We start from the raw sequence: 22,543 nt of genomic DNA on the forward strand, positions 1-22,543 counted from the left end.
CTCGTCGGATGGGAACACTTAGACACATACGTACCTGGCTGTGGACAATCCTGGTTCCGTACACAGCCCAATCAAGCAACAGGGAAAACCCAGAAAAGATCAGCATGGAAGACCAGAGCTTCACCTCTTGTAGACTTAAGTGGTACACAGTCAGACCTTGGGAAGCACTCAGAGATGCTTCTAGGGACCCTGGGATCTGACAGGATGTAGGATGTGTAAATGGGGCAGTCAGGGAAGCTGGATGGTCTCTTACTTTACCGCTGTGCTTTTCAGAGGCTGAAAGTGGGGAGCAAAGAGGTTGCATCATTGTCTTCCTATGTGACCTGCAGAGCTGCTGGCCCCAGAGTCTTGCACAGGCAGGCGCAGTGTAGACTCAGCTCTGCAACCCTGGGCAGGGCCAGAAATCCGCTCTTCATGGGGCCCCAGGACATTCTGCTCCTGTCACCGTCCACCATCTCCCAACCCATAACGTCTAAGCGCCTATTTTTACAAGCATAAAAAATACAGAATAGGGAGCATGAAAATCCCATTCAAGCTAGGGCATCAGATATAAATTTTCTATAACTAGCTTCATGGCCCGATTTTTAAGTATCAAAGATTCCATTAGGATTTCCCTCACACTAAGTACAGGGGAGAACTCCAGTGGTCGGTACTGAACATGACATTTTGTAGCAGGAAGATAACAATTCAGAGGACGCTTTTTTCCCCTTAACTTCTTGTTTTCCCCTTGGCCCCTGTGGGTCCCTCAAATGGATACAACCAACCTAGAAAAGCAGAACTGTGAAAGCGAGCGCTGCTTGTTCCTTGAACCGAGGGTGGGGCTGCGGTTATGGGAAGGATCTTAAATGGCAGCACAGGGTCCTCTCTGTCCAGTCTGTCCCGGGATTTCATGGACAATGTATTAGTTCCCCTCCTGATATTCTCTTTGGTGAGGAGGGGGTTGGGAGGTGGAGATCTGTGTATACCTGGAGTCTTTTGTGTGTGTGTTTAACTAAATTTAAATACTTAGTAGCATGCAGGGTTTCTGACCAATCTGTACTTACAGGAATGTGTGACCAGAGGCTTCCCTCCCACCCTCTCCCCAGGCAGGAGAAAGATACATCCAGACACTTCACTGTCTGCAAAATGGACACATTTTGTGTGCTCAGTAGTACAGGATCATTCTGTGTCACTTTCTTTTGCATTAATATTTTAAGCTTTATCCCAGTACCAGTTGGCTTAGGTTGTAACTTTTTATTGAATTCTCGATTCATATAGCTTCCAATGGACTCTGCAGCCAAATGAAGCAACTCATTGTTGGGTCTCAGCCTAATTGAAAATAGCCTAAATAACCATCGGCCACTTTATATCGTGCCTGTGGTAGACACTTGCACTGTGACGCTTCAGTAATTTATACTGAACCTATGAATTTTCTGATGGTTCGCTTTCTGCATGTGATTATAAAGCTTTGGATATGTTTTCTATCATCAGGATCATGGGTAATGCTCATATGCTCCTTGTCTTTGTGTGGATGCATATTCTAGTGCCTTTATCCTATGCCCAAGCCCCAGCCTTTGTTTTTTGTTTTTTAAACTAAATTGCTAAATTTCCCAGGCTGAGCTCTAATTTGCAGTACTCCTGCCTCAGCCTCCCAATGTGCTAGGATTATAGGGGTGCATCACTGGGTCTGGCTAGTGTCAGTTATTCTTGAGGATGATTGACCTCTTAATTTTTATTTATAAAGATATATGTTGGCTTATTTTCTTTTAAGTTTGCAAAAAATGTTGTATCAACTTTCTCACATTATAAAACTCAATATAAGCCAGTTTGGTTAACTTAAAAATGCAAATTTGTAGTAAGCCTTGTTTATTTACATCTGTTATGTTGTTATCAGTCATTGTATACTCTGGCTAAAGCAATTTTGTGTTTCATGCACAATTAGAAAAATCAGAAAGTAAATAAAAGCATATTCAATTTAGCTTCTACTTTTCGAAAGCTTAGCAATCTAGTTGCTAAGACAGAACATTATAAGATTTTATGGTAATCATGATTCCCCATTGCATTGCTTTGAAGCCTTATAATGTTTGCATTCATTAGTTGAAATGATTTTATTCTGTTTTGTTTGATTTTATTATCTGTGATGGTATGAACAGCCATTTTGAAGAAAACAAGACATTATAATAGCCATTGCTGATTTAATATCTTGCTTTAAAGTCCTACCATGCTTTTGTTCTTCTGTTTCCATTGGTTCTATCACATTGTGTCTTATTGGATTTTAATATGTGTGACTGTATAAACAAAATTTTTATGGAAAATGAGATAATACAGTAGTCATTGTTCATTTTCTGTTACTTGGTTCTGAATGTCCTGTAATACTTTCATTCTCTTGAGTGGTTTTATACCACTTTGTTGTGTTTGATACTATTGTATGTGAAGGTGTGCTCAACTATTTCAAAGAAAGAGACATTATGGTAAGCTACTGTTAATATCCAGTTGTCTTGTTGTGAAGTGCTGTGTTGCTTATATAGTTCTGTTCTGATCTGCTTTGTTCTGTCCTCTTTTGTCTTAATCTCTTTAAAATGAAATTTAAAGAAAAATGAAACATTATAACAAACTTAGAAAAATTCTTGGTCTTAATGTTGTAACCAGGTCCTGGACATTAGGAAATTAAGCCTTCAAAGTAAAAAGGAAGCGAGGTGTTGTCATCGCACTGCTACCTGAGCATGGGCTCTGAGAGTGTCCGCAGTGGCCTGGGAGACTTTGTCCCAGAAACCAAGGCCCCTTTGTCCAGCAAAACCAGGACCCCTGCCTCAGCCAAGCCTCCTGGGGAAAGGGGCTCCTTCATTCAGCTGGCAGAACATCTCATGCTACTCCAGCCGGAGGCTCTGGGCAGCGCACAGCAGGCTTCTGTCAGGGACACAGCACTGTGTGTCAGACAGCCGTGGTCCTGCTGCTATGGATGGCCTCGTGGCTCTACTGGGTTCTGCACAGGCTGTGATAAACGCTGAAGGCTTATTATGTGGATCCACAGCAGCGGGCCTTGTGCTCAGGGTGTGCAGGGCAGCAGCCAGCATGGGTAAAATCACTGTGTCGGACACAGAAAGACCCAGAAGATGCCTGGCTTTGGTGAGGAAAGGATTAGATGGGATGTGAGCCCCATCAGACCTGTGGCCTCTGATGTCGCTAAGGAATTTGGGTTTAATCCTCCAGATGAGAGACGGGTGGGCATTTGTGCAGATTCATCACATGATCAGCAATATTTTGTCTTAGGTAGATTAACCCCTCTAAAGCAGCGCAGAGAGACAGGAGGAAAAGATGAAGGCGAGCAGACAGGGTTGGACACTGCTGAATTTAGGCCGTGGGTTTTCGTGTCCAGCCCAGTGCCAGAAATGCCAATAAGAAGGAAGAGCTGCTGTGATTGTGTTTTAGTGTAAGAAATATTATTATTTTAACCAGACCTCTAAAAGGAATCCATTTGGTGATGCAAAACACTGAAAATATAAAAAAAAGAAAATCGCACATTCTGGTTTAAACCATCCATAAGCAATCTTTGTAGTAACCTTTCGGTCTTCTTATTTTGTTTCTGTTTATGCATATTAGAATCACGGTGTGTTAAAATGTGTGTGTACACTTATATTAAACTGCATTGCGTATTTGTTGCTTTTCAGCATCTTTGTTAGTAAACATTTCTAGAGATCTCATTTTTAGTGGTCACACATTATTTCATTTTTTTAATAGCATGATAATCTATTCCACAATTAGAAATTTAATTTCTAGGACCAGGCATGGTGATGCATGCCTGTAATCCCAGCAATCGGGAGCCTTAGTCAGGAGGCTCACTATGAGTTCAAGGCCAGCTGGAGCTGCATACTGAGACCTGGTCTCAAAATTAATACATAAAGAAATAAATGCAATTTTTGGCTAGAATATTATTATAACCACTGCTGTAAATGAACGTCAACAAACACGAATGTTTTAATTTGCACTTTTCTGTTTCTTTTTGCCTCTTTGAATTTCTTTTTGCCTCTTTGAACTCTTCTGTGCAACTCGCTACACATTGAAAACTGGGAAGGCTTGTTTCCTTCTGAGCATTAGAAGTCCCTGCCTTTATGGAAATCACTGACCTACTCGGTGGAGCGCCCCACCGACTAGTTATAGACACTGTAATCCACCACCCAGCCCTAGCTCATACCTGAGCAGGTGGAGATGGGTTCCCCCAGGGTGTCTCTGCTTCAGCAGGGCTGCGGGGCCTGTGGGCACACACGTCCACGTGCGCAAGTGAGAGCTGTGATTGCAGGGGCACGAGCCGTGCAGACTCCAGCACTCACACAGCTGGTTCTGGTCCCCTTGGTCCCTGGGGCGGTGCCCTGCTCCCGTTCTGTGGCCCCTCCCAGGGCCTGTGGCACTCATTTCTCAGCATCCCATTTTAAATTCTTCATAACCTTACCTATGTGAGCAGTGTCTGCCTTTTAAGAATGCAAAATAATACATCACTTTTGTTTTGCATGATGTGATGAATTTTAAACTATTTTCTTATCAGTTACAGTATAGCATTTTCTATTTATTAAGCATATTCTTATATTTTTAGCATAGTTTGCTCATTTTTCCTCTATGGGATTATTCTTCCTGTTTGGTGTATTCTGTGTACCACTCTTGGGGCAGTCACATAGGCAGTTCGACAAAGTTCCCCACCCCCCGTCCCTTAATCTTATCGAGTCCTTGGTGTAAAAAAATATAGACAGGTTTATCAGATTGATCATTTATGTTTTAGGCATTTTCTATCTTAATTAAAAAGTTTTTCACCAGTGCTGAAGAAGAATCTCCTCCATTTTACCATAGGTTGTATGACTTACTGTATTTTACTATTTTAATTCATGTGACACTGACTTTTGTAACTACCAAGCTATTTTCCAGATTGAGGAATATTACAAAACAAAGAATCAGGAAAGTTTAGGAATTGGATCGTGGAGATAGTTTTAAATAAACAGAAGATATCTACATCGATGGTGCCTCATTTGATTTCATGGAAGATCCATCAGAATTCCTCAGTATGAAATCTGTGTAAAACATTTCCACCTAGCCAGGTTGAATGCAGTTGGGCTTCCCGTGTGTTTCTGTCCTTACAATGATGTGTAATTGCAGAAGGGAACCCTGCTATTTTGAAAGTAGTTAATGCAGGTTGTTTTGCTTTCAGCAAGTCACAGAGGCCGTGAGCCCTTCAATGCTACCCCCTTCAGCCCTGCCGCTGGACCTGCTTAACAACGCTGTCACGGCCTTTAGTACCCTGGAAGATCTCATTCGGTATCTGGAGCCAGAGAGATGGCAGCTGGACTTGGAAGATCTCTATAGGCCTTCTTGGCAACTCCTTGGCAAGGCTTTTGTTTTTGGAAGAAAATCCAAAGGTAAGCTCCCTTTGCAGACAAGGCCAGGGTTTCAGACTCTTCTGCCACAGCTTCTAAAGAAAAGAGTTTAAACTTCTTCAGTGATGTATGTATGTAAGTAATCCCTTTTCTTATCGCTTGGACATATTTGTACATGAAAGCAGAATAGAGACAAAAGGAGTCACTTAACTGTAACTTAGTGGGTTTGGTAACTGAAGAGATACTTCTGAGAATTGCAGTCATTTTTTTTTTTTTGTCTTTGAAATGGCAGCTGATGAAGTATTTTATTGCATTTCATAAGAAGCATTGCTTACTCCAGTCTACACTGATTTATAGAGCCAAGGGTAATTATCATAGCTGAGAAACAAGATTGGGGACTAGAAAGAGAGAAGGCTCTGTAAAAATCATTAGTGCCTTATTCCCTGTGGGTCACAGTTACATTTCCTAAGCCTAGAAAGTTCTCAGTGTGGAAAATAGCAATGGATCTACAAAAGAATAAAGTTCAGTGTTTCCAAGGTAAGATTTATAGCAGGAAAACCACAAACTAAAGGAAACCACACCATGAGAATTTTTCTTCACATAAATTTGCTTTTAGAATAAGCATTTTTGACCAAGTGACATGTAGATCTCCTTTTAAGAGAGAGCCCTGATGCCTTAAACTAATTCCACACGATCAAGAAATTGCAAATCGTATCTACTAAGCTTTCCATGAGGTTTGCTAGTTTTCCTAGTAAATTTAAAAATGCCAACATTCCTATCAGACACACATGGAAAGGCAGTAGATATAACCAGATGACCCCCCAAACGTGTTTCAGTCTGTTGGAGCACTAAGATGCACACAGGGTCCTTCTGCAGAAGCTGATGCCAGGCTAGAGAGAATGTGGAAGGAAGAGTGTTGAGTTCATTGGAGCCATTCTCTAGGGCAGATGGCCCCAGACCTGTTCTAAATCTTGTCAGAGAGGAATCTGATTCCTGCCTTTGCAGCCCGCATTTGCAGCCCTCTTGGATCATAAGCTTTGCTCTCAGCAGGTCATGTTCGGACTTGCGCCGCCCTGGTATTTTGCCATGCCAGCAGACCTGGTTTCCCTTCAGCAGTATGCAAAATCTGCGTTCCAGCACACGGGCAGGCGGATCCAGTCCAGATGCCGAATGCTGTGACACAGTTAAAAGAGTTGATCTTGATAAATAACTTACCAACAAGACTTCCCTTCCCTCCCACCTAGGACCTGGAAGGTGAAGACCTACAGGAATAGCTGAAACCCCTATGAATAGGGCCCTTGTTAGCAAATGTGAAATCGATTATCATGTGCTTCTGTAAGGAGCAGGGGCAGTGAGCAAAATGTTTGAACTCAGATCTCCTTTGTGGACAGCTGATTTCTGGGCTCTGGCCTCTACTCTTGTCTTCTAGCCACAGCTTGATGCCTAAATCTCTCCTGCCCTTTCTCAAAGGTTTGACTGGAGACTTATGTGCATTTAAAAGCACCCAGAGCTGCGCCGGATCTTTCAAATACTCATTTAACACTTTCCAAATTGAAAGCTTTTGCAGTTTGCCAAAACTATTAACTTTTTAAGCATACAGTAAGTGTGAGAACAGCAGTGTATATTTTTGGAACTTTACGTAAACTAAAATGCAGGTGTGGTATAACATCTATATAGACAAAACCAAGCCCCTCTTGAGAATCATTGTACAAAGGAACAGGAGTAAAACTTTTAAAAGCTTCTAATTAGTCAGTGAAACAGATTTGCCCAAGAATAAACAGATCTCTGTGTTACCCCATTCATCTTACAAAGACCACCCTGGATTGCATTACGGTAATGCAATATCCTGGGATTAAATATCTTAAAAGAATGAAAGACTAACAAAGTCAAATGTGACCATAATTTTTATGTCAGTATTATCTTTCTTAGTAAAACTCAAAGTATTCGTGAAATTTTCGCTAAAAACCATGATTTTGATTAGTGCTGTGGTCAAGTTCTTTATTCTTTGGAAAGACAAACTAATGTACGCCTTGTCTCAGGTAGTAATTATAAAAGGAAAAACATTCTGAAGGCTGAATCCTATATTACCAACAATTTGCAGAGGGAAACTTCCTTAATATTACAGTTAAGCTAGTAAAAATATATCTTGGAGCATAATCCTACTTTTTCTATTTCTTTCTTTCTTTCTTTCTTCCTTCCTTCCTTCATTCATTCCTTCCTTCCTTCCTTCCATTCTTTCTTCTTCCCTTCCTTCCTTTTCATTCATTCTTTCTTTCCTTATTTATAAGTTCTGCACAATGTTTGGAGAATGTATGACACAATATTATAGTCACAGTATTTATTTTAACAAAGCTTATATGAATTTAAAACCTCAGGATTAGGAAGCATAAATTACAAAGATGATAAACTAATTTAAACTCCTTAATCATCTCTTTAGCGCAGTGTGGTCTGTATTAATGTTTTTCTGCTCCTTTGTTTTCTGACTCTTGGCCTGGCCCAGAGTTTTATCCTATATTTCTACTGCTGGAAGAAAGAAAAATGACATTTTCTAAGTCAAGCTTAAATCATACTTTCAAAAAGGCTTTTGTGTCAGGTGTGATAAATGCGTGGAAGCTAAGTTGAAAGTATGTTTAAATTCTCACATTGTAGCAGGTATCATAACTTACTGCACTTGGGAAAGCTATCTAACCTTTTATTGTGGTTAAGTAAACATTTAAAGTGAACATACATGGTCTCATTTCCGAGTTTTGTGAAATAGTGCCTCTAAACTATTTGGGGAAGGTGAATACCCTTTGAAAGCTTAGCGCTCCCTTGCCTTCTAAAGGAGATAAGCCTGGAACGAGCCCTGGACACTGGGCGGCCAGCTTTGGCGTCTGTAAGTGCTTCCAGGTCTTCTGCCCCCTTGCCCTGGTAAATAAGATCTAGATTCATATAAACTCATGTATATTTTTAGCAGTAAAAAAGGAATGTGCACCTATACTGTGAGTGCAGGAGAATGAAACCAGGCAAGATGTGTGACATCATTTAATCTAAAGATCTCATTAATTTTATTACTGATAAATTGTTTTTTGGGGGGAGGGCAGTGAACTCATTTCCACTTAAATATTTAAAAGTTTTCACAGGATCATTTTCAAATTAAAAATCTATACTCAAGGGATCGGGGTTTAGCTCAGAAGTATAAGCGCCTGCCTAACAAGCACAAGGTCATGAGTTCGATCCCCGTACCAAAAAAAAATCTGTACTTCAATAAAAAGTGATTTTCTATTGAATCAGAAAAATAGTTTTGAGCTGCTTATTGTTGAAATGTTCCACTGAATTAGTCTGAGTAGGGTCATTCTAATAATTGACCTAGGTTTTCCTCAGTCACGCAGTTACCATGTTTGTAATTCACAATTACACATGCGTAATTTTATATTTCTTAGAAACATTAAAATTGACTCTTTGATGAGAAAATCTTAATCATATGTATTACAATGTCAAGAAAGCAAGCATTTGGCTTTTAATTATTGTGCTAGTTTAAAGTTGTTTAAAATGTAACAATTATTTTTTGAATTAGATTTACCTGCTGGTTATTATTATTTGGATATATTTAATAAGAAAGCATTTTAATTAATTTTTTAGTGTTTTTCATAGTAGCATAAATTTATTTAAGCATATTTGTTATATTTTAATTAGAGTAATACCCCTAATTTAAAAAGATACCTAGAAAAACAAGGAAACTTTTATTGTTATATTAACTTTTTCATATAAGGAAAATATTTTACTGTAAGACCAGAAATTGCTGGAAAGTGCAGCTGAAAAAGTAATAGGAATTAATGGTGTTTGAAATTTGGACTAAGTAGATTCCTTCCAATTTCTCACCTTCCTCTACTAAAAGATGGAAGAGACATTTTTTAGATTGAAAAGTTAGTGTATGTATGTGTGTGTGTGTGTGTGTATATATATATATATATATATATATATATGTATATATAAATGAAGTAGAAAATAATAGCAATAGAGAGAGGAAAAATTACTGCATTCTGAGTATGTTTCTGCTGTTGGTTTTCAGTTTCACTCCTGGAGTGTGTGAGAAGTCACTCTGCAGGATTTCCCATTTTTGGAAATGTTAAGGTCTTTATTGTTGCTATGATAAGAGTCCATTTTGAGTAAAAATGAATACAACAATTAATTAATTTCTAAAATTGGAAAATTCGTGACAATAGAGGGTAGCACAGTACTTGCCTTCCCTTACAGGGAAGTATTGCAGGGGCATAGCTGGTGGCAGAATGTTTTGCTTTGGGGTAACCAAAATGGTCTATATTTGATTGTGGTCAAGATTGTTCAACCCTGTCAGTATGCTACAATTACTGAGTGGTGCACTTTCATTTTATAAATTGTATAGTATGCAACATTTCACTCAATAAAATTAATTTGAAAGAACTCTAAAGAATATGTCAGCGTCTTAATCTTTTGAATAATTGTATTATGTGGTATTTCTTAAAGAACTGTAAAGCAGAAATTAAAATTACACTGAAAGTATTTCTTCTAGTAATTCACTACTATCCATGTTTTATGTTTAAATTCATAGTAAACATGGCATGTGACTTTGGAGCAATTTTCCTGAGACAGTGAATATCATTTTGTAGTTAAAAACAATGACTCTTTGAGGATTTACTGCAACCCTCTAATGAAAGGATATTTTGTGTAGTTGGTCTTTACAAGTAGGTATTTAAAAGAATTAAACACGAAATAGTTAAACAATTTGCTAAAAGCACAAAGACAAGGGTTACAAATTAGCCATCTCTTCCATCTTTTAGCAGGGGAGGACAGAAATCTAAAAGTACCAAGTTAGTCTAACTTTCAAAAAGCGTAGTACCTAATACCTTCAGAAGTTGTGCTTTGATCATCTTCTACTGTTACAGTGAAAGAAGTTTTTTTGTTTTTTTTTTTCCACTTATGGTCCACTCAGCTGCAAAAATACATCTCCATCCTCTTTCTGTATTTTATGTTTGTTACTGCCACACAGTCTATTGACAGTTCTCTTGACTGGCTTTGGTAAGTTGTCCATTAATGGTTCACCCCCATTACCCGTTTAAAAATCGTATTTGTTTTTTAATCAAAGCATTCATCATTTTACATGGTGCTCTTCTCTCCAATGCTCTCCTTGTCTCCTCTTTTACCAAGGTTAAAAGGTGTCGCCCTTTTTTTTCCTCTATAAAGTTTCCTATTTATAGCTCTGCACTGTTTCGCTGGCTCTGTTCGTCATATTGCACAATGGCGTCTCTTTCTTGGTCACCAAGTCATAATGAAGCTTTGTTTACCGTGAAATGCAGCGTCCGTTTGCGAGCTGTCTAGCCTTACAGCCTCATTAAACTCAGAAGGGATATGGTGAGGGTTATGATTTGTGAAATAGCTCCATCTCTCTAGGAAAAGTGCTGCCCCAAATGTGTACTGTCTCAAAGCGCGAACATCCATTGTTACCATTTTTTCTATGCTTTGTGCCCTGTAGTGGTGGATCTGAACCTTATCAAAGAGGAGGTGAAACTGTACAGCTGCACGCCTCGTAACTTCTCGGTGTCCATCAGGGAAGAGCTAAAGAGAACCGATACCATCTTCTGGCCAGGTTGCCTCCTGGTCAAACGCTGTGGTGGAAACTGTGCCTGTTGTCTCCACAGCTGCAGTGAATGCCAGTGTGTCCCAAGCAAAGTCACAAAAAAGTACCACGAGGTAGGTGTGTCGTGTTCTGTCCAGCTCCCTTTGGGGACAGTGCATCTTACAGCCAAGCCCTGTGTCTGCAGTGGGTTTCTATGTAGAGAAGAGATGTAGCATTTGTGGGGAGGGAGGTCTAAAATGTTTATGTTGCTTCTCTTTTAAAAACGAGGATCTTCAGTTTAAAACCCATAGATTAAGGATTTAGAAGGCTTATTCTCTGGTAGCTGAGCATGGGTGGTCAGTGAAGTTTTTACTGTGGAGACAAAAAAGAAAATGTGTTTTTCTGAGGGGAAGAAGTTGGGGAATGTTTTCAACTTTTCAACTTTGCAAACTGTGAAGGGAAATATTTCAAAGACAGGCTTAGAGATAATTCATTGTCTATTTTGGAAAAGGAAATCTTTGTAATTTATTTTCTTATTTGGGCCCCAGTGGGCACATAAATCCCAAGAGAACGTGTTCACCGTGACACTGCTCTTTGTGGTATTTATGTCACCTCTAATAACATGCTCAGTGATTTAGGGGTCTGTTCACTCTTTAACTCTTTTATTTTCTGGAATTAAGGAAAATACAATATGGAATATTAGTAAATCTTACTTTTAAACCCTTGAGAACTGTGGGCTTCATACACTTAAAATACTCATCAATGCTAGAATATCCTTAGCTAAACACTGCAGCCCCCAGCCAGCACCATGCAACAAACACACATTGGACCAAGTGCCTTTCCAGTGAGTCACCCTGAGTTTTTATAAAATATTTACCTTACACCAAGCCAAAATCTACCCTTCTGACTTGATTTCAATATGTCCTTGCTATTTTAAATTTTTGTTTCAAATGAAACAGAATAAATATCTACTTTAAAAGGACGTTGATGAAACCCTCATCTGTTGAGAAATGTAAACATACAGTCTTGTTAACAGTACTTCCTAGGACTTCATCAGTGCTGTATTGGTATCAGAGTAAGCAGGAAATAAAATTCCCCAGTTCCAGAAGACAAGGGCCCTTGTCTCCAGCTGAGATGTACCATTCACTTGTGACCATCGTCAGGATGCTTAACCTTTGTGAAATGAGCGGGAAATGGATCTTCTCTCAAGTTCCCCTACCTTTGTTATTCCCTAACTGTTACTGGGTGGCAGTCTTCCAAAACTAATCACCTGTCATTAAAAGTAGGATTATTTACTGTCATTATGCATGCTCAGCTTTCACATCCATTCCCGGAGCTCTAAAGATCCTTGTTTTAGGAGTCGAGTCTGTGACCCATTTGTAAGAAGTAGCTGGTCTGGGAGTCGGGGCAGAGTGCAGTGGTCCAGAGCCCCAGGCAGATGTACATGCAGGCAGCCTTTTTAGCACGCCTCAAACTGGGAATTTAGTCAGCAGCAATAACAGTGTCTTTAATACAGCAGGGCTCCAATGATGTGCAAATCAAAATGTCCCAAACCTGGCAGAACTCAGAATTGCCCAGCATAGCATTAAAAGGTGCTCTGAGAATATGGATTAATCTGGAAGGATCTTTTAACCCTAAAATCATTTTAATATTAAAGTTATTAAAGTAGTAACTTTATTCTCTTGGATTAAGGGAAATAGGAGATGGAGTATTAGCAATTTTGCCTTTTTTAAAGCCTTGGGAACTGTAGACATTGCACACGTAAGATTTTCAAAGTGTTAAGATTTCATGTGCAAAGCTTCTGGTTCTACAGAAAGCAAAAATGCTGTTCCAGTCTCAGTGTAACACTAGTCCAGGGCAGCTCACTCTCCAGTTACAGCTGGCCACACTACAGCCAGAAACCCATAATGCTTACAGGTTTGTTGGGCAAAGTCCCTGTGCTTGGTGACAGATTACCAAGAGCCACAGAATGAGGAAAGCAAAATGTGGGTGGGTGTCCTGGGGTTTCTATCCCAGCTCACTTTTCTAAAACAATAACAACAATAATAAAAACAGCTCCCCACTCCATGAGCACCCCAGCCAGTACTGAAGAGCTGAGTTTTTGCAGGTTGTTTGGGTTTTCGCCATCTTCTTCATCATCGTCTGTTTCTTCCTCCCCTCCCAGTTCCCCTCCTGGCGCTCTTCATCTTCATCTTCATCAGTTTCTATTCGGTCCCTATTCCCCCTCCTCACTGCCTGCGTCTTCATCCTCTTCCCCTTCTGTGTCTTCGTCTCCCTCCTCTTTTTCATGCAAGTCTTCCTCCTCACCCTCCTCGTCTTCCTCATCCTCCCCATCCTGCGTCTCTGCGCATCCACCCCACCTGGAGTCCGGAGCTTGTGGTCCTCTCGGCACTGTCCATCCAGCTCACTTAGCTGGGCCGCGACCTTGAGGACGGTCTCTTGGTAGTCGTTCAGGGTGTTGACCTCCCGTGAGACAGATCCAGCTTTTTGGCAATCCACCTTGTTTAAAGGTGCCAAGGTGCTGGTGATTTCAGTTTATCTCCACTTAAGTTTGGATGTATGAGCTTTGGAAGTTTTTCTGCCAGCATGTCCAGACCTCTGATGATTTTACTGTCATGGTGCTTGCGTTTTCTACTTTAGGTAACTGGTGGAGAACTGAAATTGAAATCAATCTGACACTTATTAAATGGAGAACCTCTAAATTCAGAGGTTCAGCTGCCAAACCCTCAGCTGCCCCTTCATTTGATTTGCAGTTGTCCAAGGCAAGTTTTGGAGCAGCTTCTCCAACTGCTCCATGTCCCCAGAACCCTGAACTTTTATATTAGAGTCACTAATGTAAGAGCTATAAAGCCCACACCTGAGTTTCCAGTTGCAGAGTCTGTGTTTTGCCTACTAAACCAACTCACAGCCCAGACATCTATACCTGTAAGTCACTGTTTACATTCTCCTTAGCTTTACAGTTATCTGGAGAGTACCACAGTGTACCAACTGTTTTCAAGCCTCCGGTGATATAAACATGCTTGTGTGGCACAGATGTCAGGGCAGAACCAGTAGACTCAGAGATTCTTCCAGAATGATGCCATTCCCTCACTCCTCAGTCTCGGGAGGGGAAGGTGCCTGTGCAGCTACAAACTTTTTTTTTCAGATGATATAATTATATGTCTACCCATCAATTTCCCACAAATATCTGTGATACAGAAATATAAAGAAGTAGAATTATCAAATCACCTAGTCTGCTTGTTGCACAGGTATTTTTCAATAACAATGCCCCAGATTTTAAATAGCACCTGGGAATCATCAATTGTTCTGTGATAGTATCTTAGGATAGTTATCTTATGAAGAAAGGGCTATTTGTTGATATAATTGAAAATTTCCGAGGCCTGAATTGTTACTTCTTTCTTTATTTTTTGGTGTTCTGGTATGTTGCCAGTCAAGTCTGGTATCACTACTAAATAAGTGAAATTATTTTTAAACATAAGTTAAAATGATTCAAAATTATTAAATAATTGAATACCATTAATCCATACCAAAGGTTTATGTTAAGACAAGCCTGTGTTGTAGACTTTAGTTGTTTTATGGGGTTCCCCGCTGTCTTTGAAAGACTTGTCCATTTCATGGAAATAGGAGAAGCAAAGAGAGAACTCAGACGTCCCTGTAGATCCGCTCCATCACTTGGCCAGCTTTCACAGGTGTCAGGGTTGAGTAGCTGTGAAAATTAAAAAGCTCTTGATGTATAATGTCATCTTATTTTAGCATAACACTCAAATGGCATGATGTTACTTAAGGGGCCCATGTTGCTTTGGTATCGGTGACTGGATCATTGTCTTAGAGACACTGCCTTCAGAGAAGTCCCTTTCCTCCATGGCTTCTCCATCTCCTAAGTGGGAGTTTTGAAGAAAGTGAGTGAGAAAGTTTATATATGTGTCAACTTGTGTGTCCTCCTCCCTTGAAACAGCTTTTAGGATCCTACTTGTCCTTACACAGAGACTGGTTCACCTCCGGTACCCAGCAGCAAACACTATAAAGATAAACACGGGAGGGAACTTGTGCCATTTCAAAATCAGTGTCTGCCCAGTTGAGAGCTAGAGAAAACAACGATCATGATACAGTATACAGACTGTACACTGTACAGAGTGGACTCCAGGGGGACACCTCCCAGTTTGAACCTAGCACTCCTCTCAGTGGCTTTGAGCGTGCTATGCAATCGGGTGCCTCAGTTTCTCCTTTGTAAAGGTGACAGCCCAGTGAGTTGATAGCATGCAGAGCACTCAGAGCGAGGGCTGGCACCTGCTCAGCCCCTGAGACACCAGCTGTTCTCTCCCCATCTTTGTGCCCCTCTCTGCAGTTACGGCGAATGATCAGTCGCCACAATTGAAAGCACTTTGGCCTCATCAAAGAGACGCACCCTTGTGGTCAGAAGCTCTCTGGCAACACTAGAACAGAGACTTTCTTGTGTATTCTTAGTCAGCCTGGTGCTCGCATGTCAGGCGAATCTTTATCTGTGCAGTGCACTTTCGCATCACCTGAAGGAAGTCTGCCTAGCGGGGCTCAGGTCCGGCTGCCACACCCTGGCCCTGGGTCTCCTTCCCCAGTGCTCACGTCCCTGTGCAGAGCTGGCAGCTCTGCTTGGCGATTCTGTCTCTGTCTCATGTTCTCTTCACAGTCTGTGGCTTGAAATTTCCTGGACACCCATTTATTTTTTCCTCATGGACTTGTGGTTTTAGTGTGAACTTTTCGCTCAGTTTTGTTTTAAATGTATGCTGCACCCAGTTTTGTTTTAAATGTATGCTGAGTCCCTCATCCAAGTTTTGTGTGCTGTACTTCTGCCTGATTGCTTTTCTAATCCACATCCCAAAAATGAAAATTTCCTCTTTAATGTTACCCACGACCTCCTGGTCATTTTCCAAGCCTACTTCTTTTTACCAAAGCCCAAACTTCCCAAAGCATTACGAGGGAAAACGTTCATAACATCTCCCCTATGGGTTAGACTTCCTTATCTGAGACTTTTTAAAATGACGAGGGCATTGTGGGATTTTCCTGTTACTCCTGCATCTCCAGGAAGGTCAGGGGGCAGAGGCTGCATGAGAGTGTGGAGTGGGCTGAGTTTCACTCTACCAGCCCCACCTGACAGGAGCTGATGAAAGGAAGCCCGGCTCACCTCAGGAGGATCTGCCACGGTGGCCTCTCTCTCTCCCTTTCCTACTCATTTTCTCCCAGCTGAGTGAAGAAGCACATGCAGGTGGTGACAGCAGCTGAGGATACTGGCTGTGCCATTACTGTACCTTTGCTCCAGGAACGGTTCACACCAAGAGCTCGATGGCAAGGAGCTGCCCTAGGATCTTAGATGTACCTGGTGAACACGGCATTATAGTTGTCCAAAACCCAGTCAGTACTGGCCCAGTGTGGTGGTGCATACCTGTAATCCTAACACTCAGAAGGCTGAGGCAGGAGGATCACTATGAGTTCAAGGCCATCTTGGGCTAAATAAGCGAACAACACAGTGAGACCCTGTCAAAAAAAAGAAAAAAAGAAAAACTGGACACCTTAGTGCTGCTCTCACACAGCACCCAGCGCCATCACGTTCAGTTTCGTACCCCCGCATCACAGTGTCAGTCTTTTGTCCTATAAACTGCGGCTCTCACAGTCCATTCATTTTAATAGGTTTAACTTTGAAGTTTATCTATCTGCAAGAAAGTTACTAAAAAAAATTGAGTGTAACATTCTGAGCCTTTATAAAAATATTCTATCTCACTCTTATTTCAGTGATTTCTCTTTGGCTCAGGTACAAATAACTATGTCATTCTAAGTCTGTGTTCACTCAAGTGTGAAACACGGATAATAATTGTAAATTACTTCATAGAATTCTTGTGAGTTAAAGTATGTAAAAACACATTATTATTGTGCCTGGCACCCAGTAAGTATTCAAAAAATGTCAGCTAATTAACCAGTGATAGACCCACAAACTGCAAATGAGGCAAGCATTCTGCAGCTTTTGTAAATCTTCAAACAGAGCGGTCACAAGATTTGACTTGCACCTCTGTAGATTAATGAACATTTACGAGAATAGTAGGTCGCTTGTCAAAGTTGCTTCATAAAATTTTCTGTGTCGCACCTAGAAAGCAGAGAAGCTAAACAATTTCCTTTTATGTTGCTCTGGTTTTTGTTCACAAGTCTAACCATGAGTTTTGAAGTGTGATTAGCTCTAAGAAATAAAGCAAGCAGTTGCTATCAGTACCTTAGTAGTCTTGTAGAATACACAGATAGATCTATCTGTCACAGTATTAACAGGAGTGTGTTTGGCTTGCCTGTCTGTTTTTCTGCTTTTATTAAAGAGCACAGGCATCCAAACTGAGATACCTCCATTGAATGGGGCATCACTTCTGTCCCTGCTAAACCTTCTCGCACTGTATGCTACAGTCCAGCTGCAGAAGGTTAGCTGTCACTGAGGCTGTTATCTATGAAGTACATCTAATCCTCCCCATCAGGTTTATAGAGGACTTGAAGAGGAGCCAAAATCATTAATGAGTGACATAACTGAACACACTCAAGGTATAGTGATTGTGTTTCTTTCCATGGTAGTCCTGGGCTTGCATGTACTGCTCCAAGGGTAAATATTTGATAAATGTGTGAGTAAATGAAGGAAAAGAAGAAAGTCACAAATAGGAAAACAAACTGTTTTAGCAATTCCAAGATTCTGGAGGCGCAGCTCTCCGGAGTGAGTCTGCACAAGCACCATCTGGAGCATACAGAGAGTCCTGGAGTGTGAGCCCAGATCTTAGCGGGAGCCCCGCTGCTTCTGGATTGCTGGCGTGGAAGTAGTGCTTCTTTAGTGAAGTGATGGTGACAGTTTAGGACCGGATTGGGGGAGAAGAATGTTCACAGGATGCCTTCATTAGGAAACACTGACCTTTGGGAGTCTCCTTGGGGGCCCCAAGATTCTTTCCCACAATGTTATTTGCACCTGAAATCAAGTATTATGGACACTGATTGATGATTGATGGATTGATTGCAAGGTGTCTTACCTCCTTCCGTTTCAGGTCCTCCAGTTGAGACCAAAGACCGGTATCCGGGGACTGCACAAATCACTCACTGACATTGCTTTGGAGCACCACGAGGAATGCGGCTGCGTGTGTCGAGGGCACTCCCACTCCGGGGGATAACGGGGCAGGCCAGCGCCATTGCCCCACAGCGGTGCATTCTGCTAGGGAAGTAGTGCCTTTCTCCATCCTCTGTCTCCATGGCTTCGAGGACCTTGCATCGGCAGGGTGTGCAGTGCGTTCCACAGCAGGAGATCACAGATGGACTCAGGAGGTGCCCAGCAGTGCCTTTGAGAGGATGCCCAGAGGACTGGGGAAAGCTCGCCCGCCGTGGAGTGGAGAATAACTGAATGCTATAGGTCACGAGCTAGTTTCGGACTTAGAGTGTCCCTGCCTTGCTAGCAACGCCCTGTAATGCATCTGTCCTGATGTGGCTTAAGTTATGTCAGTAAGGAAAACACAGTGCCAGCGAACAGTTTGTTCTGTTTCTTTGCTTAACTAAAGCTCCTTGCGTCGGGCCTAAAATCATGGGGAATCTGGAATTTATTTTTGCCTTATTTTCACATTTATAAATCAGAATGTTCTATAAACTTGGTATTTCAAGAGGAACTGCCTTGCTATGAATTAAACTGGTGTCACGCTGATAGGAGAGACTGGATTTTCCATATTTTTGTATTAAAATATCTGCCTTTTAGAAGAAGAGAACTACATTCGAGGTTTGGAAGAGACAAACCCAGAGAGAAGAGTGGCCTTATCTTCACTTTAACTCTAAGTTGGTTTATTTGTTTTATTGTGTACATTTTCATATTCTCCTTTTGACATTATAACTGTTGGCTTTTCTAATCTTGTTAAATATATCTATTTTTACCAAAGGTATTTAATATTCTTTTTTATGACAACCTAGATCAACTATTTTTAGCTTGGTAAATTTTTTTCTAAACAGAATTGTTATAGCCAGAGAACAAAGTTGATATAAAGTATTGTTGCTCTGACAAGAAAAATACATGTATTTCCTTCTCATATGGTGCTAGAGCTTAGGTTAATCTGTATTTTAAAATATGGAAGTGGGAAACCAATAGAACTGGTGAGTTGCAAACATGTTTTGGAAAATAATTATCATAATCCAAATGCAAGAAAAAAGCAGCCTATGAAAAGTAGACTTTCAGCTCCCGTCATTAACAGCCAAGCCTTTTTTGGGAGGAAATGATCCCAGCTCTGAAGAACATATTTCACCTGGATAAAATGGTCAGATTCCAGACACAGTCTCCTGTGTTGTACGGTAGGAAAGCAGCCTATTTATTTTGATGCTATGTGTTTTTTTTTTTTTTTCCTTACTCTTAAACTCTGTTCCATACACTTGTATAAATACATGGATTTTTTTTTTTTTTAAATGTACAGGAGTATATCCTTTAGCCAGTTCACTTATTATACTCTTTGGCAATTGGAAAGAAAATCAGTAAAAGACTTTGCTTGTAAAATGCTTAATATCGTGCCTAGGTTAAGTGGTGACCATTTGAATTAAAAATGTACTGAATCATCAAATAAAAGAAGGTGGCTATTTTGGGGAGACACTAAGTGTGGATGTAAGATTTATCTTTTGGACTCCAAGAAAACCAGCATGTCAGTTTGTTTTGCCATGATTTTCATTATGCGAAATTCTGGGTCGTAACTTGGTATTTGACTGCCTCAGAACTCATCAGGTTTGGTACTGGACACTTTGTGAGGCCAAAGCATTGCCCTGGAACTTGTCACTTGTCTGGTCTGCCTCTGGAAAGGCAGAACCTGCTGGTGTCCACCTTCTCTTGACTCCCTGCTGATTTCACCTCAACCGGTTTGTTTGGTAATGGCTATTTCCGAAACAAGTTTGGAGTGGGACACCACTCTGAGTGCTTAGAAAGGGGACTGGTTCCATGGAGGGGCCTTTGCCCACGTGGCCTCTTCTCCCCCGTGCATTCCAGTAGTGTCTCTAGACCCCGTCACTGAACTTAGCCCTGATTTCTGATGAACTACACTTGACTGTAAGGTTGTGATTTAGCAGTGCTTAGCAATGGTGATGCTAAGTGATGCTCTGTGATGGTCCCTGTGTTGGCAGGTCCCTGTGTTCCCGAGACAGCTATGGAGAGGGGTGCATGGCTTTGAAGTGGTGTATACCGTGAAGCCTCTTACATAGCCCCTCGGGGTGTGGCTCATCAGTGCCAACCGCAGGAGCTAGAATCTTGAACTGGGTCCTCAGCACTCAGCTTCCCAAGATCTCCAGGGCAGAGTTTGCCCTCTTCACACTGCGCCCCCAGCCGTGCCCCTTTTCTGTCCTCTACTGTCCTGCAGTCTGGCCCTGGCAACCACTGCACGCCAGACAAATAACGTGATGATCTGTGTTCTGGTGTTCTGTACTTCCTTCAACTTGTCATACTTTTGTCCCAGGCTAACAGAGTCCCAGACGGAGCTTAACAATGCTTCCCGGAAACTGAAGCAGTTGGTGATTTACAACTCATTAGCATCATAAAGAGGATGAAGTCTTACAGTAGAGGCCTGTTTATCTGTGTTTAATCCAGCAGAGCTATTATTGAATGACACATCCTTTCCCTTTTATTATTTTAATATTTAGTTTTTGTTCCCTTACACAATGTCACTCAGGAGAAAGGAGTCTATAAATGTGGAAGTCCCATGCACTGTTTCAGGTCAGTGGGATTCACTGCTTTATGATCTGTTACTCAGCGATCTGACTGGATATTTTACCAAAAGTGAAAACATAGTCATGCATTAATAACACGAGGGATCCCAGCTTCTCAGAAGTCCAGGAGGTGCTGGCTCTACTGAACATGCATTGGGTTTTTAAGTTCTGGATCGAGGACTCGCACCTTGGACCCTGAGGGTGGGCCTGTACTGCAGTGAAGAACTTTAAAAGAAAAGAGCAGCACTTAATTTGCACAAGGCAGCCTCCAGGCCTGCATTTTCTTCTCTGCGACTCCCTTCTCCCACCCTCCCCTCATTCAAGACTCCTCATTCTTGCTTGGAAAACTTGCAGAGGACAGAACAGTGGATAACCACCCGCAGCCCTGCAGGGGGGCCTTCCTCACACTTTTTCTGGGGACATCACTGCCTTCCACGCACAGTGACTCGGGGTGTGAGTTGTTTAACGAAAGGGAGAAAACACGCTGTGCATTTCACACAGGAACTTTATCTCCCCCGAAAGGATAATGTCATTTCTTATGTCTTCTGAGAACTTGGCATATCTATGCAGCTAAAAATTACAAATATATCATCCTTTACATTTATGAAGAGGACAATGACACAGACAGTCGATGAGATCTCAGTTCCAACTACTATAAAGCCATCCTTAGACCTGGTGGTTTATTTCTCCGCATTCCTCTAGGCTGAGGTCTGAGAGCAGGGTGCCAGGGTGCTGCTGTCCTGGCGGGGGGTCTCCTGCCTACCTCCTGTGTGCTAGGCAGGGTGACAGTTCCTTGTGTCTCTCCCCTTCCTGGGGAGAAAGCTGGTGGCCCAGTCATCTTCCAAAGCCCACACCGCTGATATGCTTTGAAGCATCTGCTGGGATGCCAGCAGATGGCAGCTCAGGAGACAAGTTTATCCCACTGCTATAGACAGTGGCTTTGTGTGCCGGTTCTCCGCGTGGTCCCCGCATCCTCCTTCAATGCATCTCACTGCTGCCTTTTTATCTCACTAACTGCCTGCAAAGGCTGCTCCACTATGGTCCTGGCCAGCGCTCACCTGCTCCCAGGCCTGCAGCAGCCCCTGCCCTCCTTTCCCCCTACCTGGCCCATCCTGGGTCCTGGCCTCCCCAACATGACCACAAAGGTTCTCAGCAAACCTCCAGATGTCATACACGTGCACTTCTTGATGGACCGCCCCAAGATTCAGCTTTAATCTTTGCAGGGCACACAAAATCCCTCCTAATCCCTCTGTTTACTGCTCTGTACTCATTTTGCACCATCAAGCCCAGTGCAGGCCGGGGATGCTGTGGTTTCCCGAGAAGCCTGTGGTCCCTGGCTCTTGGGGTGGCTGCAGTAGGGGGTGGTCCTGTGCTGAGCCTGTCCCAGCCGCTGCGCCAGGTCAGCTCACAGCCAGGCTTCCTGGCCCTGCTTCCACTGACCCCAGGCCTCTAGAATCCTAATTATAAACATTTTCAGATCACATTGTAGTTGCCTTAGTTTACTTTATTAGACATTTATTCTAATGAGATTCTTAGCAGGAATTATCTCATTCTTCTTTTCTCAATATGTAGTTGGGCACTGAATCAAATTGGGATTTTGGAACAATTTGCATCCATGAATAAATCAAGCAAATATATCAATGAACAAGTGACATTTAATGCAGGACTGGATGTGGAGTCAACCTTCCAGGGGAGTTGGGCATCAAAACCCACACATAAAATAATCTCAGTACTTCAGAGGCTGAGGCAAGAGGGTTACAAATGAAACCCAAGTGGGGGGCAACTTAAAACACTTAGTGATATCCTGCCCTCCCTCAAAAGCTGGAGATCCTGAGATATTTTTAAACACCAGCTGTAAAAATGTAGATGGGACTGGCTGCTTATTAGATCTTTTTTTTTTTTTTTTTTTTTTTTTTTTTTT

General features: G+C 41.7%; 1 protein-coding gene across 2 annotated transcripts in view; it reads left to right on the forward strand.

Moving 5' to 3' along the window:
* The window catches only part of Pdgfc (platelet derived growth factor C), a 196,147-nt gene extending 176,621 nt beyond the window's left edge, over nt 1-19,526 (forward strand). For both annotated transcript variants that reach the window (XM_063260879.1, XM_063260880.1), the window contains 3 exons: nt 5,174-5,381; nt 10,831-11,048; nt 17,952-19,526. In XM_063260879.1, coding sequence (XP_063116949.1) covers nt 5,174-5,381; nt 10,831-11,048; nt 17,952-18,074 — 549 coding nt within the window. In that variant the 3' untranslated portion in view covers nt 18,075-19,526. The remainder of the gene's footprint in view (nt 1-5,173; nt 5,382-10,830; nt 11,049-17,951) is intronic.
* Nucleotides 19,527-22,543: the final 3,017 nt, after the last annotated feature.

The sequence above is a fragment of the Cavia porcellus genome, unplaced genomic scaffold, assembly GCF_034190915.1.
Source record: "Cavia porcellus strain 051 isolate PalLab524CR breed Dunkin Hartley unplaced genomic scaffold, mCavPor4.1 scaffold_14, whole genome shotgun sequence".
NCBI classification, from domain to species: domain Eukaryota; kingdom Metazoa; phylum Chordata; class Mammalia; order Rodentia; family Caviidae; genus Cavia; species Cavia porcellus.